The sequence below is a fragment of the Gallus gallus genome, chromosome 31 (assembly GCF_016699485.2).
Source record: "Gallus gallus isolate bGalGal1 chromosome 31, bGalGal1.mat.broiler.GRCg7b, whole genome shotgun sequence".
In the NCBI taxonomy this organism is placed as follows: domain Eukaryota; kingdom Metazoa; phylum Chordata; class Aves; order Galliformes; family Phasianidae; genus Gallus; species Gallus gallus.
In genome coordinates, this window is record NC_052562.1 from 1203404 (window position 1) to 1220986 (window position 17583).

Here is a 17583-nt window from a genome sequence, read left to right on the forward strand (position 1 = left end):
GATGGATATGGGAGTTCTTGTTGTTTATTGCTATCATTCTGCCAGGGGGCAGGAGCAGGATATAAAAGTCACACCTGCCCCAACTCACAGGGACCTCCAGGCACCTTTCATCTTTCCATATCCCTTCTTGAATGATCTCTGAACATCGATTCATGGATTGGGTATGTATTTGGAAACAAGAAGGGATTTATTTCACAGTCAGTAGTAAAGATGGTTTTAACCATATGCCCACCTCTTTGCCTTTGTGTCCTTTGGCTTTTACTTCTATGTCTCACCGAGTGCAAACCTTCCATCTTTCTGAGATCCATCCATTAATACAGATTCTTACCTGAATAAATACCTGTCTGCCACAGGCGTATTCATTTGTCCCCATTACATTCAGGCAGGCTTGAGTCTGGTAAGCCCAGACATACACGCCTGTGAATATTTAAGACTTCTATACCCCTGTGTGAACACATTTGAATGTCTTGTTGAGGAATTTGTGGTCCACACAGAAATCATGCAACTGCCATGAGACTGTCCAAGAGATAAGGAAACTCAAAAACCATACAGAGCTCTTGAGAGCCGATAGCACAGCCTTACCAGTCTGCAGAATCCAACCATACGTGGGTGTGCAGCTCGCTACTGGAATTGCTTTCACTTTCACTTTTGTTCTGCTGTTTAATCAATTGCTGTCATGGCGACAGAACAGAACCAGTCTGTGTGACACAGAGGCACAGAAGATTTCCTTAGTCCTCGGAGTTGGCGAAGCACTGACCACTGAACAGAATGTCAAGTGAAGGGAATTGGTAACTTCTTGGAAAAAGGATTATGATGCACTGTCCATACTGCTTAGCACCATAACTCTGGTTCTAGCAGAAGAAATAGCAGAGTCTGAGTTTGAACACCCACAAAAAACATAGTTAAAGAATTGCTGTGTTGTTACTTACTTTGCATGATCAACTCTCATTTTTTAACTACTTCTGGCTTTAATTAATGTACATTAGTATGATATACTGACAAAAAATAAACATCAAATAAAGTTTCCCTCCCAGCTTTTTACAAACACATTGTGAGGATCAGTGGGACCCACGGCCAACCACAGGCACAACTGTAGTCGTGCTTGAGACCAAAAAACCTGTATTAGAGCACAGATTCAAGAGCCAAACCCAAATTTCAGTGGAATATCAAGATGCTAACTGTAGCTGCAGAAGCTTCAGTGCAGTTGTGGGTATGTGCATGGATGCACCAGCTCGTTACAAGTGGCTCACTGCTGAGTTTCATCAACGGAGCAAGATCTGGGCCCATCCCCACGTGGCTCTCCAGAATATGCTGTTTACCTAAGCACTCTCTTGGAACAGGCATTCTTCAAAAACATAAAGTAACAGGAGGCAGGGCTTTCCCAAACTTCACCTACATTCTGTTAGAGGAGAGGGTAGGTTGGGGGCTGTGTGACAAACAGGCTCAACGGCTGCACTGGTATATGTCTTGCTTAGGTGTCTACACCATGCTAGGCCTCAGTGTTACAATTCCATGACCTGGAAAACTCATGAAGATTAGAATACCAGGCGGGTGCTCATTAAGAATAGAACACCAGGTTATGTGCTCATTAAGAGCAGACAACCAGGTGGGTGCTCACAGCTATTGCCATTCACACCAACCCTTTCCCCCCATCCCACGAGTCTCCACAATCTCAGCATGGATTTGGATTCCATGCCTCAAAACAGTACATGAAACAGTTCAGCAGTCCGTTCACTGTCTCCGCTTTGTTTGAGCTTCTTCAGATTAGATGATGGCACTGTGGATGCTGATGCAGCAGTCTCTCCCTCTTCGGTTCTACACCCCACAGTCCTGCTTATTTCAGTAACATCATGCCTATGGCTAACCTATTTTGTAACGTAACACATGGCAATCACAAATGTGAGCAAACAAGAAGTGCACGCAAGCATTAATACTGTCATGGTTAAAAAGGGTCTTGCATTGCCTCTTCTCAAAACCTGTATACATAGATACAGAGAATCCAAAGATGACAAGGATGGGATTATCCACTGAGTCTGAATACGATGTTCTTACCTGTGGGCGTTGGAACCTTCCCACGTACAAAAATTCAGTGGTGCTTTGAGAATGGGAAGTACATGTCGTGTTGGTGGCAGATCAACTAAGACTGGTTTTCATGAGTAGTGAAGGGGTTGAAGGGGTTTTACCGGATCTTTGCTTTCTCTTTTTCCCTGCAACAAGGAGAAGGGTTTGTCAGGAGCTATTGGAAAAGAGCAGATATTTTGTGTAGTGTCAAGACCAATGTCTTGGGTTTTGACGGTAGTCCTCTTTGAAATAAATCCTTCTGTTCTCCCACGGTGCATACCTTTGCCTCAATTGTCTGATATTTTCTCCCCTTCTGATGGGCGTACGTTCTATGCTTTCCCGGATGGAGTATAGTTCTATCGGGATTTATTTTTACCACAGTGATTGGGTATCAGGTATAGATCAAAGTACCGTGTAGCATTAGGACAAATTTGAGGCTTTCTTGTTGATATGGTTATAGGCGACACTAATTGGATTTCCTTTTCAGAGTCTTTATTGTTCTTCAGATTTCAACTGCTGACTGTACTTGGGAAACAAAGAATAGTACAAGTGCCAAGTTTTTTTTACTCACTGCTCCTAACGGTGCACTCCTCACTGTGAGGAGGTGAGGCACTGGAACAGGTTGCCTAGAGATGTGGCTGGTGCTCCGTCCCTGGGGACTTTCTAGGCTAGGCTGGATAAGGCCCTGGGCAACCTGATCTAGCTGTGGTGTCCCAGTTCACTTCACAGGAGCTGGACTCGATGGCATGCACAGGTCCCTTCCAACTCTAAACATTCTATGATTCTTTGATTCTGTGGCTGTGGAGACTAGGTGCGTGTGAACCACAGAACCTAGAGGTGAGGGATCAACCCAGCGCTCCAGGGATGCCGACACACCTCAATCTTCTCGTCTCCTCTTTCTGTCCCCATTCAACTCCAGTGTCCCCATTGGAGCACAATGTGCCCGTCACTCCCCACTGTCCCTATCTCTCCAATCAGTCCCCTGGAAGCCATGGTCAACACAGTGACAACAGTGGAAAAGGCTTGTGGGAAAAAGAGGGGAATGGGACCCTGGGGAGCTCCTTGGGCAGGGCAGCATTACCTGTGAGATCAACCATGGAAAAAAAAGGGATTATCTTGGGACTGGAGAAGGAAGTACTCCTTCATGGGAACATCCATGACAGCCCCTGGACATGTGCATGATGAGGGATTGCCATGGGGTTGCACTGAACACATTGCCCAATGCAAGGAGGCATTCTACAAGTGAATATCAATCCTGGGCCCATCCCAGCAAGCAACCACTCCAAACCCATTTCCCATTCCCACACAGAGAGCAGCACATTGCCAGGCAGCATTTGGAAGGCACCGGCTGTGGAGGAATCCAGTGTGAGTGCTGGGCAACCCATATCCACGGGATCTTCTCGCCATGAGCTCCTGGTAGCAACCCTGCTCATTCCTTCGTACATGCTGAATCCATTCATCAAGGGAAAATTTCTCCACAGTGCTTACAACCCACGACTCATGATGAAAAATCCCACTTGAATGGGGATGGGGGGAACTCCACCTTCACCCCTTCTTGACCGGACAAAATGATCTGTGGCCCTTCTCAACTGGAACACAAGCAATGAGCTCCTAACTAATGGCAGTACGGTGTCGGCTTCTTTAATTCTGCGGTTCTACTTTTTGTTTGTTTGTTTGTTTGTTTTGCTGGTTTTTACAATTCTATAAGTGATTCCATGCCCTTTAATGTCCCTTCCAACCCAAGCACCTCTATTTTACTGCTCTTTGGCAGGCTGGAGATGAACAGGAGCTTGGGAGGGGACAGAGACAAGATAGCTGACAAAAAGAGATAAAACGGACGCTGCATACAGAATGAGGTCACACTCAGTAAGAAGAGGTGGGGAAAAGAGGGAACAGGGAGAAGTTTCCTCCCCCCAAGAGACAGGAAGCACAGCCCCTGCTAAGGTCTCTATGTGTCCTGAAATAAAAGCAGGGGCTCTGCAGATGCGAGAAATGCATCATGGGCTGCATCACAGCCTCTCGCTGTGACTAACTCTCTGTCAGCTGCAGAAACACACAGCACGTGTCCTAGGCTCGCAACACAAGCCTGTGACCATCTGCACCCAGCTCACAGCAAAGCAGGAACCGTGAGGAGAGATCTCCAAAAGATGTGCGGGCAGGTGGGATGGGCCGTGCCGTGTCCCCATGTCCATGTCCTCCTGCTGCTGGTGTTTGGTGAGTTGGGGCTGCTTTGGGTAGCAGGGAACTCTGCTTGGAGGAAGAAGCCCCGCACAAAGAGGCTTGAGATGGTGCCGAGGGTGGAGGTAGAGTACATGTGGGATAGAGTCTAGCACCAAAAGCATGATTTTTGAAGTAGAGGAGACTGCATCTGGAAAAGAAAACCTATCCCAAATGGATTTAGGCTTGCTCAAATGGAGATAGTGGCGATACGGGAAGGGGATACACTTGTGGAGTGGTGACTGCTGAAGACTGGAGACATGGACAGAAACTTATGGGTGTGCAGGACACTGTCCCTCTAACCAAACCCCTCTCTGCTCCACGGTGCAGGTACTGCTGTGAGCACCCAGGGCATCTGCAGTTCCACAGCTGATGGTGAGTGTGAGAATGGGTCCAGAAAATGAAGACATGGTGGAGGAGGAGATGGAAAGAGAGAAAGGCTTTATTGCCTCTGAATTCCCAATATCCACCCCAGGAGGGCAGATTCTCCATGACTTGGAATGCAGTGTGTTTTGCAGCTAATGATGCTGGTGGAATCCCTGTGCCATCTCTCCAGGTACTCTCCAGGCTCCAGCCCTGTACCTTAACGCTTCCAGAGCTCAGGAAGGGGAAATCGTCCTGGCTCAATGTATCCTTCAGAAGCTGGTTCCTGCTGCCAGATTTGTCTTCTGCAAGGATGGGATGGAACTGTACAGCATGAAAGCCCATCAGCATACGGTCATCTACTCCATGCTGCTGAACATCTCTGCTAGAAGCAGTGGGACATACACGTGTGCGTACCAGCAGAGGAACGAGGGCAATTGGCTAAGGAGATCTCCCCTCAGCACTCCCTTGGATCTACATGTCACAGGTGGGATGTGACACCAGGGTTGTGCGGACGCAGGGGATGGGGGGACTAAACATCACATAGATTTTCTGGATCAAGAAATGCCATAGAGAGAAGTGGGCTCTGGAATGGTCTCCCTCTCCATTCCGTGGTGCAGATATGGGGAACTGCAGTGCCCAGGCTCAGAAAAAAAGGTGCAGGGTTTGGGCAAAATCCCTTTCCTGGGAAGTGATGCTGCAAGGGCTATTCAAAAAATGTTTTGAGAATAAGGAGTGGAAACTGGGGTGATTTCCAAGTGTGGGGTGGTTTCTCACTGTGTGAGTTCCTATGCAGCAAGAAGGCGATGCTGTGGCCATAGTGTGGGAATGGCCAGATGTCGGTTTGCTTTGGGATCTGGGTGCCTCCACCTGCAACAAAACCACCTAAAAGAGGCTTTAGGTGTTGGCAGGAGGGGAAATGAATTATGGAGTCTTGCAATTGGGATGCTGCCATCCCATCCCATAGAGACAGAACAACATACCAGTCCTTTCTTATCCACAAGGTCAAGGAAAGGAGAGAGTTGTGCTGCAGGATCATACGGTGCACAGTTGCATTTCTGCCATGCATTCCTAAATTCATCATAGTTTAGATAATTGATCATCAGAATGGCAGAAACCCCATGTCAGCCCACGTGTCTCCGGGGACAGAGCTGGCTCTGTGGGCATCTTCCAAGGCCTGCGTGCCCTGCCCCGTACCAGTGCACTCAGGAGCTGTGTCCATGCAGAGCTATGAGCACTGGTGACACTCAGCCCATCCATATGTCTGTCCAGGTCATGTGTCCGATTCCTCAGCAGGAACCATAACTGCAGGTGAGGGACTCTCCTTTGCTCCTACTGACCCCATCCCTTCACCTTTTCCCTATCCCTCCCCTCTTTTCTCATCTCATCGCTATGGCACTGTAACACCCCAACTTCTGCGTCACTCCCATCTGACCCCATCACCCTCTGTGTCCCCAGACACCAACACTCCTCTGAACCTCACAGTCATTCATGTGGTATCAGTTACTGTCACCCTCCTGCTGTCTGCAGCCACCTTCTGGACCATTAGGAAAGGTGAGGACTTGAGGGGACTGTGGGAGATCCATGAGGCTGCCACAGCTTTGATGTGAGACTGTTTTTCTTACAGGTGCCTGCCGGGAGAGATGCCGAAGGTGAGAAGGAAGGCTGGGAGGGGACGATTGAGAGCATTTGGGAACTTGGGGAAGTCCTTTTGCAGGGCAGCATTATCTGTGAGTTCCCCCATAACAGGAAGGGACTGCCATGGTGTTGGAGAAGGAAGGATTTTCTCATGGTAACATTACTGACAGCACGTGGATGCCTGGAGGATGAGGGATTGCTGTGGGGTTGGACTGAATGCAGTGCCTGATGCAAGGAGGCTTCATCCAAATGAATAACAGTCCTGGCCCCCTGCAGCAAACACCCACCCCAAATCCATTTTCCCTTAATCCACAGGCAGCAGCCCGTTCCCAGCCAGCAGGTGCAAGCCACCGACTACGGAGAAATCCAGTGTGAGTGCTGGGCACCCCTTTTCCATGGGGACCCCCTTCCCTTGGGCTCCCATTTGCCATCCCACCTGTCCCTTTCCCACTTGGACATGCAAAAACCATTTCTCAAGAGTCAGTTTCTCCAGGGTGCTTTCATCACTGTGCTCATAGTGACAAATCCCATTTGCACAGCGGGTCTCACACTTCACACTCTGCTGTTCTATGGTGTTTGTTTCAAGCACAGACCAAAGCTCAGCCCTGCACTGGAGGATATTGCTGTGCACACAGACAGCAGTGGGGAAATATCTCATAGGTATTTGCTCTGCAAGTGCAGGCTGCTGCAAAGGTAGGATGCTGTGGTCAGGAATGGGGGATATAACGTCACCACACCTGCACCTTGCTCTGTTTGCAGCTTGAGTTTCATTGCAGAGCAGCAGGCTCAGATGTGCTGTGTAAATATAGAAAATGCCTCAAATGATGGGAAAATGCCCCCCCAAAGCCCAGCGTCTCTGGTCCTCCAAATCTTCCTGCAGAGTGGTTCAATGGGGGTGGACAGTCAGTCCAGAGCCCTGCGGGGTCTGCTGCCCAAACCAGTGGTGGGTCGCCCCCCTTCCCACATGAATACTGAGCACTCATAGTGTGTTTTTTTTCCCCACAGACTCAACCATTGCCCACTTTCGAAGGGACAAGGTGAGTCAGGGCCCTTCTCACCCAAAATTAAAGTGATTTGCTCCACAGGAGTGGCATTATCATTTTGGTACGCTTGCTCATGCATCTCTTTACTTGCACAAAAACTGCAAATCACAAGATTTAATTTCTGAGTCACAAGTCACTCTACCTCAGTCTACGGCAAACGCCTCCCCTTGTTTTCCGACCCAGATATGCTCTCACTTTCGCTAGCTGACTCCTGCCTGCTTCTCCAATGCGTGCAGCTCCCTCCAGCGCTCCTGCAGCCTCCTTGTGCAGGGCTTGCAGGCTGCAGCTGCAATAACAGGGCTTTCCTTTCCCCTCCAGCCTCCCGTGAAGCAGATGACCCGCAGCAGAGATGCATAGGCTTCAGCATGCCAAGGCAACCAGGACTGCGTCACGACCATTGTGTTTTCTTGCAGAGGGCGCTTGGGGCAGAAGATGGGGCTTTTGGGTTCATGGGGTATGCTCTCCCATTATTTCTAGCCTCTAAGATATATGACTTGCTTATGCATGTACAACCTAGAATATCAATAAAATATCACAGCTATTTTAGAGACATCGGCAAGTGCTGAGCTGTTGTTATGCATCATCAAGCTCACCACGGTCTTGAATCAAAGACATCATGAAGTGATGAGCTGCGGTTATACATCACTGCTGTGGCTTTAGGTGGAAGAAGCTCTGGAGATGACCAGGATGGCCCTGTCTTGATACCTACCATGAGCCCCAAGCACAAGGATTCTGTCACTGCCCCTATGGACAGATGGGCACCCTCCGAGTGCATTCAGGCAGAAGAAGTACACAAACCTCATTCTGATGCAGAAGGATTTCATGCTTTTATTGATAAGTGTCACCTCTGCTGTGCTTTCCCCCTTCTTCTTGCAGAGAAAGGGGTGGATCGCCTCTCACTTTCTGACATTCTGTCCTATGTACAAACTTCAGAGCTGTGTATTCCAGAGACCTTCAAAACACAAACAAGGAATTACAGTGGTCCCACAGCACGGCCATGCAGCATTCCCCATGGGAATGTGGCAGGAGGGGAACTGCAGCCAGAGCACCGCCACCGTGACAACTGAGCTGGCATTTCCCCTCCAAAGCCATGCCTTCTGCAGACAATAAATGCACGCTCAACCTGCAGGCCTCTGCAAGAGCACAACTCACCTTCACTCTCCTCATTTCATCCACGTTGGCATCTGCAGGGAGATCCTGAATGAGTGCCCAGCCATCAGCAGGGGAGAGACCTTCCCCAGCCACCAACACAGATGCACCCGTGGGCATCCTCTGCCAAAATCATCACCCTTACAGCTTCCTACAGCGGCTCCTGAGGTCTGCCTTGCAGCCCCAAGGAAATGCCCTGTGCTGTAGGGAGGCGGGTTTTGCTTCTGCGCGATATTGGGTGGAGGCTGCTCTGTTACTGAGAATGGTCCTCACCCAAAAAAAGTGCTCTGAAGAGACACATTTCCTCTGAAACCCTGTCCGCTCAGTGCAGAGTTTGAAAGTGAAGCATTTGTTAATTCCCAGCAGTGTCAGCTACAGGAGTAGAGACTGTATAGCAGGGTGAAGAGAATGAGACCATATTTGTCAAGGAGGTTTAGAGAGATGATGCCGGAATAGTATTCCGACTATATCCGGAAAAATTAACTTTATTAGCATTGATTGTCATGAGCACGTGGAGATAATCCTGACTTAAAATACAGCATTTGGGATCATCTCTGCATTGTACTCAATGCCTAGAAAGGAAGGGTGCAAGGGATTGAAACTTACAGTAAGAATCGTGGTCGGCAGGAGATCCCTCAGCACTACCAGCACCATGGAGAGAGACAGAGAGAGCAGAGAGAAAAGGCATTGAGGTTCCACAAAGCATCCAAGGGCCACTGGAGATATTCCCAGGGAAAAGTGCCTCCATCTCCTATCGTACTGCAATCCCTCCTCTACACGAGGGAATCCACTGACAAAGCTCACACTGAAAAAGGAGCAGCACCCCAGGGTCCCAGATGCCCACCAATTACCCAGACCTGCCACTTCCTGCTCACCTACAGCATCTCTTCCCACAAGCACCTGAAAGAAGAAGAGTCCCACATCAGAGCTTTGACAGCCTCATGGATCCCACACACTACGCACAAGCCCATAAGCCCTGACCTTTCTTGATGATCCAGCAGGAGGCTGCGGACAGGAGCAGGGTGACAGCCACTGGTGCCACAGCGATGACTATGGGGTCCAACGGGGTGTATGAGTCTGGGGACAAAGCGGAGTGATGGGGACTAATGAATAGGATGGGGACACGGGAATGTGATGGGGTCAGAGCAGGGTGATGCAGACAGTGGGGTGTGATGGGGATGTAGTGATGGTATGGGGACACAGGGAAGGGATGAGGACAACAGTAAGGGACAGGGTCAACAGGACCAAAGGGGAGCCTCTCACCAGCATGTGCTGTCTCTTCCGTGGATCTGGGCACAAGGCCTGGGGGGACAAATGGATGGGCTGAGTATCCCCCGAACTCTCACCTCTGCGTGAACACGGCTCCTGAGTGCATTGCTATGGGGCAGGGCTTGCAGCCATAGGAAGGTGCCCACTGAGCCTGCCCTTCTCCTGAGACACATGGAATGATGTAGGTTCCCTTCGATCTGATTACGTAAACTATGCTGGATTTAAAAATGCATGGCAGAGATGCAACCGTGCACTGTATGATACTGCAGCACAATTCTCTACTTCACCTTGTGGATAAGAAAGGACAAGTATGTTGATGTAGGATGGCAGCATCACAACTGCAAGACTCATCCTGCATTTCCCCTCCTGCCGCCATGTAAAGCCTCTTTTAGGTGGCTTTGTTGAAGCAGGTAGAGGCACCCCGATCCCAAAGCACATCAACATCTGGCCATCCCCACACTATGGCCACAGCATCATCTTCTTGCTGCTTAGGAGCTCACACAGTGAGAAACCACCCCACACTTGGAAATCACCCGAGTTTCCATTCCTTATTCTCAAAACATTTTTTGAATAACCCTTGCAGCATCCCTTCCCAGGAAAGGGATCGTGCCCAAACCCTGCACCTGCTTCCTGAGCCTGGGCACTGCAGTGCCCCATTTCTGCACCACGGGATGCAGAGGGAGACCATTCCAGAGCCCACTTCTCTCTATGGCATTTCTTGATCCAGAAAATCTATGTGGTGTTCAGCTCCCCATCCCCTGCGTCCGCACAACCCTGGTGTCACATCCCACCTGTGACCTGCAGGTCCAAGGGAGGGCTGAGGGGAGAGCTCCTCAGCCTGTTTTTCGTGTTCCTCTGCTGGTAGAAACATGTGTATGTCCCCGCACTTCTCTCAGTGATGTTCAGCAGCATGGAGCTCATGACCCTTCCCTCTTGGACCTTCACACTGTACACCTCCAACCCATCCTTGCACAAGACAATTCGGGTAGCAGGAAACTGCTTCTGAAAGACACATCGAGCCAGGACAACTTCTCCTTCCTGAGCACTGGATGCGTTAAGGACCAGGACTGGAGCCTGGAGAGTACCTGGAGAGATGGCACAGGGATTCCACCACCTCATTGGTTGCAAAACACATTGAATCACAAGGCACAGACAATCAGCACTCCAGAGATGGACATTGGGAATTCAGGGGGGAAAACTGCTTTTCTCTCTTCCCATTTCCTCCCCCAGGATGTCTTCTTTTTCTGGACCCATTCCCACACTCACCACCAGCTGTGGAACTGCAGATGCCCTGGGTGCTCACACCAGTACCTGCACCGCGGGACACAGAGAGTTCTGTTTAGAGGGACAATGTCCTGCTCACCCAGATGTTCCCACCCATGTCCCCACAGAGGACTAGGCACCATCCCATCTGCCTATCCCCATACAGTGTCTCTGAGAAAGCTCGGGTCCATTTGTGGTGCGTTTGCTGCTTCAAGTGCTGTTCCCTATCTTTCTAAAGCACCCAGCATTTGTAACTCACGTATTTTTGGAGCTCGCCTACACCCTTCACCTACTGCACCACTGCCCTCAGCACCATCCCAAGCCTATTTCTGGTGGGATTCCTGCTCCAGGCATGGTTCCCTACTTCACACAGCATCCCCAACTCACCAACCACCACCAGCAGCAGGAGGGCAGGGACACGAGGACACGCCATGGTCCATTGAGCTTCCCCCAACATCTTTTGGAGATCTCTTCTCACAGCGCCTACTTTGATGTGAGCTGGATACAGATGGACACTGGTTTGCATTGCAACCCCAGGACCTGTCCTGTGGTATTTTTCTAGCTGACAGAGTTACCCACGGTGAGAGACTGTGATGCAGCCCATGGTGCATCTGTTGTGTCTGCCGAGCTACCGCTTTTATTTGGGGACGTCAGACACCTCATCATGGTCTGTGTTTCCTGTTTCTTAAAGGGAGGAATCTTCTCCCTTCTCCCCCTTATGCCCACCTGATCTTGCTGATCATGCCCTCATTCTGCATGCAGGGTCCCATCGGTCTCTTTGCGTCAGCTCTCCTCCTTGCTCTGATTTCTTGCTACCTCCTGGCCATCTCCAGTCTATCACAGAGTCAAACAAGAAAATGGTTTGATTTGGAGAGGACCTGAAAGATTATGCAGTTAGCCATAGACTCATAAAAACCTACGGCCCCATTTAACCCATCCTTGAGCACCTCCAGGCATGCACTGCTTCAATGGGCAGCTGTGCTAGTGCCGCAACACCCTCAGAATCAAGAATTTTCTTCTAGCATCTAAACGGAATCACTCCTCTTTCAGTACAGATCCTTTCTCTTTTTTCCTATCACCATTAAACTGTGTAATCAGTTGCTGTCCTTGTTTATAAGCTCACATTAATTACAATATCTTGTTGCTTGACGTGGCATCTCTTCTGCATTCTACTCCATCTCCCCCCTGTGTCCATGCTCCTTTGACTCTACTCTCAGCCCCATTGCACTGCACCCTTAAGGGAACATCCCAACAGTGAGAGGCCCGGAAGAAAACCAGTGCCTTCAGTGCTGCTACACACTCTCCACCACCTGCAGAACTCCACCAGCAGAAAGCAACTTTCCACTCAGTATTACTGCTGTAATCACCACAAGCAATTATCACTTCAATTACAATCTCGGCAGGAAAATTAACCTCTGCCTCTCCCCACTCCTCTGTGGGGAACTCATCCACTGGAAACTCTGGCCCTGCATCTGCCCATGATGCAACCTGTAGACCCACAAAACGTGGCAGAGCAGGACCACGGCTGCAGTTCTGCTCTCTGTGCTGAGAATGGAGGAACTCAGCTCAGGCCCTGCATCTGCCCATGGAGATGATCAACAGACCCACAAAACGTGGCCATGTGCTGAGAACTCACTCTGTGGTGAGCAATGAACCTCCTGCGTGCTCAGAATCTGCCTGTGCTATTTTTGTATCCCCCTTTGTTAGTCTGGCCAGACTACAGCTTCTTGCACACAGTAACACGTCTTCTGTTTAGGAAGGAGAACTTTCCTCCCACACCAGATTCACCTGACTGCTGCCTCAGAAAGATGTATTTCTCCGTGATGCTTTGCTTGTGTGGAGCTGGGCTGGAAGCGGCATTTAAAAGAGCAGCAGCTGCACATCTCCAGTCTGAGGGACCAAAACCATAGAGGTGTGTGAGTGCAGAGGGCTGATGGGCTGCAAAGAACATCACCTCTTTGCACGGCATGACTGCAGTTGCTTTGCTCTGGGCTGAATGACGAAGACAGGCCGAGCGTTTCCATTCAGGTGGGAAGGGCTTTAGGTCTGTGGGGCAGGATTCCCCCTGCGTTTGTCCATCTTCCAGCTGGTTTTTAGTGAAAGGTGCTGTAAGGTGCCTGCTAGCCGCACTGAGTGTGTCCTTATTCCTCAGGCAGAATGTCACTGCTCTGAGTCCCCCAGCTCAGGGCAGTTACTGCATGGCACACATGAACAGAGAGCAAAGGCAAAGGCTAGGATTGTGTCACAGCCAGGCTGTGATCCACACACCTACAATGTAACCCAAAAGCACTTATGGATTTTTTATCAAAAATGCTCTTCAATTTCTGTTCCTTCTAGTAGTGCAGAGAGCTCCCATCTGGTGATTATCTTGCACCAAGTCTGTATAGCACTCCCTCAAGGGCTGCCATATTTGATGTGCTTTAGCTCAAGGCAAGATGAATTATTAATCTCCTACTCAACCTGAGTCCATAGGTAGGGAATGTGAATGGTTAGCATGTGTCGCTGTGTCTTTTGAGATCTTCCTTACTTGACTTGCCTGCCTTATCTACAAGGCTTACAGTTTCACTCAGTGTCTAGAATTCTCAGATGCTGAGTCTCTTCAGTCACCTGGATGGACTCTGCAGTTTGGGTTGAATTTTTGATCAATCAGCAAAACATAAAATCATAACACAGACTCAGACTTTGCATAAAGGAAATGTGAGACTCTTGCTAAGTGCATGGAAGAGGATGCTGCTGGAGATGATGCTGCCCATGAATAGCCCACTGACATAGGATGGATATGGGAGTTCTTGTTGTTTATTGCTAACATTCTGCCAGGGGCAGGAGCAGGATATAAAAGTCACACCTGCCCCAACTCGCAGGGACCTCCGGGCACCTTTCATCTTTCACATCCCTTCTTGAATGATCTCTGAACATCGATTCATGGATTGGGTATGTATTTGGAAACAAGAAGGGATTTATTTCACAGTCAGTAGTAAAGATGGTTTTAACCATATGCCCACTTCTTTGCCTTTGTGTCCTTTGGCTTTTAATTCTGTGTCTCACCGAGTGCAAACCTTCCATCTTTCCGAGATCCATCCATTAATACAGATTCTTACCTGAATAAATACCTGTCTGCCACAGACGTATTCATTTGTCCCCATTACATTCAGGCAGGCTTGCGTCTGGTAAGCCCCAGACATACACGCTTGTGAATATTTAAGACTTCTATACCCCTGTGTGAACACATTTGAATGTCTTGTTGAGGAACTTGTGGTCCACACAGAAATCATGCAACTGCCATGAGACTGGCCAAGAGATAAGGAAACTCAAAAACCATACAGAGCTCTTGAGAGCCGAAAGCACAGCCTTACCAGTCTGCAGAATCAAACCATACATGGGTGTGCAGCTCGCTACTGGAATTGCTTTCACTTTCACTTTTGTTCTGCTGTTTAATCAATTGCTGACGTGGCGACAGAACAGAACCAATATGTGTGACACAGAGGCACAGAAGATTTCCTTAGTCCTTGGAGTTGGTGAAGCACTGACCACTGAACCGAACGTCAAGTGAAGGGAATTGGTAACTTCTTGGAAAAAGGATTATGATGCACTGTCCATACTGCTTAGCACCATAACTCTGGTTCTAGCAGAAGAAATAGCAGAGTCTGAGTTTGAACATCCACAAAAAACATAGTTAAAGAATTGCTGTGTTGTTACTTACTTTGCATGATCAACTCTCATTTTTTAACTACTTCTGGCTTTAATTAATGTACATTGGTATGATATACTGACAAAAAATAAACATCAAATAAAGTTTCCCTCCCAGCTTTTACAAACACACTGTGAGGATCAGTGGGACCCACGGCCAACCACAGGCACAACTGTAGTAGTGCTTGAGACCAAAAAACCTGTATTAGAGCACAGATTCAAGAGCCAAACCCAAATTTCAGTGGAATATCAAGATGCTAACTGTAGCTACAGAAGCTTCAGTGCAGTTGTGGGTATGTGCATGGATGCACCAGCTCATTACAAGTGGCTCACTGCTGAGTTTCATCAACGGAGCAAGATCTGGGCCCATCCCCACGTGGCTCTCCAGAATATGCAGTTTACCTAAGCACTCTCTTGGAACAGGCATTCTTCAGAAACATAAAGTAACAGGAGGCAGGGCTTTCCCAAACTTCACCTACATTCTGTTAGAGGAGAGGGTAGGCTGGGGGCTGTGTGACAAACAGGCTCAACGGCTGCACTGACATACGTCTTGCTTAGGTGTCTAGACCATGCTAGGCCTCAGAGTTACAATTCCATGACCTGGAAAACTCATGAAGATTAGAATGCCAGGCGGGTGCTCATTAAGAATAGAACACCAGGTTATGTGCTCATTAAGAGCAGACAACCAGGTGGGTGCTCACAGCTTGCTGCCATTCACACCAACCGTTTCCCCCATCCCACGAGTCTCCACAATCTCAGCATGGATTTGGATTCCATGCCTCAAAACAGTGCATGAACAGTTCAGCAGTCCGTTCACTGTCTCCGCTTTGTTTGAGCTTCTTCAGATTAGATGATGGCATTGTGGATGCTGATGCAGCAGTCTCTCCCTCTTCGATCTTTGATTCTACATTGCACAGTCCTTCTTATTTCAGTAACACCATGCCCATGGCTAATATATTTTGTAATGTAACACATGGCAATCACAAATGTGAGCAAACAAGAAGTGCACGCAAGCATTAATACCGTCATGGTTAACAAGGGTCTTGCATTGCCTCTTCTCATAACCTGTATACGTAGATACAGAGAATCCAAAGATGACAAGGATGGGATTATCCACTGAGTCTGAATACGATGTTCTTACCTGTGGGCGTTGGAAACCTTCCCACGTACAAAAATTCAGTGGTGCTTTGAGAATGGGAAGTACTTGTCGTGTTGGTGGCAGATCAACTAAGACTGGTTTTCATGAGTAGTGAAGGGGCTTTACCGGATCTTTGCTTTCTCTTTTTCCCTGCAACAAGGAGAAGGGTTCGTCAGGAGCTATTGGAAAAGAGCAGATATTTTGTATAGTGTCAAGACCAATGTCTTGGGCTGTGTTGGTATTCCTCTTTGAAATAAATCCTTCTGTTCTCCCACGGTGCATACGTTTGCCTCAATTGTCTGATATTTTCTCCCCTTCTGATGGGCGTACATTCTATGCTTTCCCGGATGGAGTATAGTTCTATCAGGATTTGTTTTTACCACAGTGATTGGGTATCAGGTATAGATCAAAGTACCGTGTAGCATTAGGACAAATCTGAGGCTTTCTTGTTGATATGGTTATAGGCGACACTATTGGACTTCCTTTTCAGATTCTTTATTGTTCTTCAGATTTCAACTGCTGACGGTACTTGGGAAACAAAGAATAATACAAGTGCCAAGTGTTTTCTTACTCACTGCCCCTAACAGTGCACTCCTCACCGTGAGGAGGTGAGGCACTGGAACAGGTTGCCTAGAGATGTGGCTGGTGCTCCGTCCCTGGGGACTGGACTCGATGGCTTGCACAGGTCCCTTCCAACTCTAAAGATTCCATGATTCCATGATTCTGAGGCTGTGGAGACCAGGTGGGTGTGAACCACTGTACCTAGAGGTGAGGGATCAACCCTGTGCTCCGGGGATGCCGACACACCTCAACCATCTCGTCTCCTCTTTCAGTCCCCATTCAACTCCAATGTCCCCATTGGAGCACAATGTGCCCATCACTCCCCACTGTCCCTGTCTCTCCAATCAGTCCCCTGGAAGCCATGGTCAACACAGGACAACAGTGAAAAAGGCTTGTGAAAAAGAGGGTGGGAATGGGACCCTGGGGACCTCCTTGTGCAGGGCAGCATTACCTGTGTGATCAACCATGGAAAAAAGGGATTACCTTGGGATTGGAGAAGGAAGCACTCCCTCATGGGAACATCCATGACAGCCCCTGGACACGTACATGATGAGGTGTTTGCCACGGGGTTGGAGTGAACACATTGCTCAGTGCAAGGAGGCATCATTCAAGTGAATATCAATCCTGGGCCCATCCCAGCAAGCAACCACCCCAAACCCATTTCCCATTCCCACACAGAGAGCAGCACATTGCCAGGCAGCATTTGGAAGGCACCGGCTGTGGAGGAATCCAGTGTGAGTGCTGGGCAACCCATATCCACAGGGATCTTCTCGCCATGAGCTCCTGGTAGCAACCCTGCTCATTCCTTCGTACATGCTGAATCCATTCATCAAGGGAAAATTTCTCCACAGCGCTTGCAACCCACGACTCATGATGAAAAATCCCACATGAATGGGATGGAGAGAACTTGACCTTCACCCCTTCTTGACCGGACAAAATGATCTGTGGCCCTTCTCAACTGGAACACAAGCAATGAGCTCCTAACTAATGGCAGTATGGTGTCGGCTTCTTTAATTCTGTGCTTATACTGTTTGTTTGTTTGTTTGTTTGTTTTGCTGGTTTTTACAATTCTATAAGTGATTCCATGCCCTTTAATGTCCCCTTCCAACCCAAGCACCTCTATTTTATGGCTCTTTGGCAGGCTGGAGATGAACAGGAGCTTGGGAGGGGACAGAGACAAGATAGCTGACAAAA

General features: G+C 48.7%; 1 protein-coding gene and 2 long non-coding RNA genes across 13 annotated transcripts in view; 2 read left to right on the forward strand and 1 right to left on the reverse strand.

The window, feature by feature from the left end:
• Nucleotides 1–7852, forward strand: part of LOC107055456 — a 29459-nt gene extending 21607 nt beyond the window's left edge. For both annotated transcript variants that reach the window (XR_005842295.2, XR_005842294.2), the window contains exons 5-6: nucleotides 7285–7316; nucleotides 7641–7852. This is a non-coding gene — a long non-coding RNA (uncharacterized LOC107055456). The remainder of the gene's footprint in view (nucleotides 1–7284; nucleotides 7317–7640) is intronic.
• The window catches only part of LOC101750718, a 30923-nt gene extending 19307 nt beyond the window's left edge, over nucleotides 1–11616 (reverse strand). For 6 of the 10 annotated variants that reach the window (XM_040654381.2, XM_040654385.2, XM_040654384.2 and 3 more), the window contains exons 1-2: nucleotides 11391–11616; nucleotides 10532–10825 (exon numbers count right to left, since the gene is read on the reverse strand). In XM_040654381.2, coding sequence (XP_040510315.1) covers nucleotides 10532–10825; nucleotides 11391–11529 — 433 coding nt within the window. In that variant the 5' untranslated portion in view covers nucleotides 11530–11616. Of the gene's footprint in view, nucleotides 1–8487; nucleotides 8507–9077; nucleotides 9372–9452; nucleotides 9774–10531; nucleotides 10826–11390 lie in introns of those variants that run through there. The other 4 variants (XM_040654375.2, XR_005842262.2, XM_040654373.2 and 1 more) reach the window with 4 other exon arrangements.
• On the forward strand, nucleotides 5728–6466 carry LOC121107912. Its single transcript, XR_005842305.1, has 3 exons — nucleotides 5728–5952; nucleotides 6100–6195; nucleotides 6269–6466. It is a non-coding gene; the product is annotated as an uncharacterized LOC121107912 (long non-coding RNA).
• Nucleotides 11617–17583: the final 5967 nt, after the last annotated feature.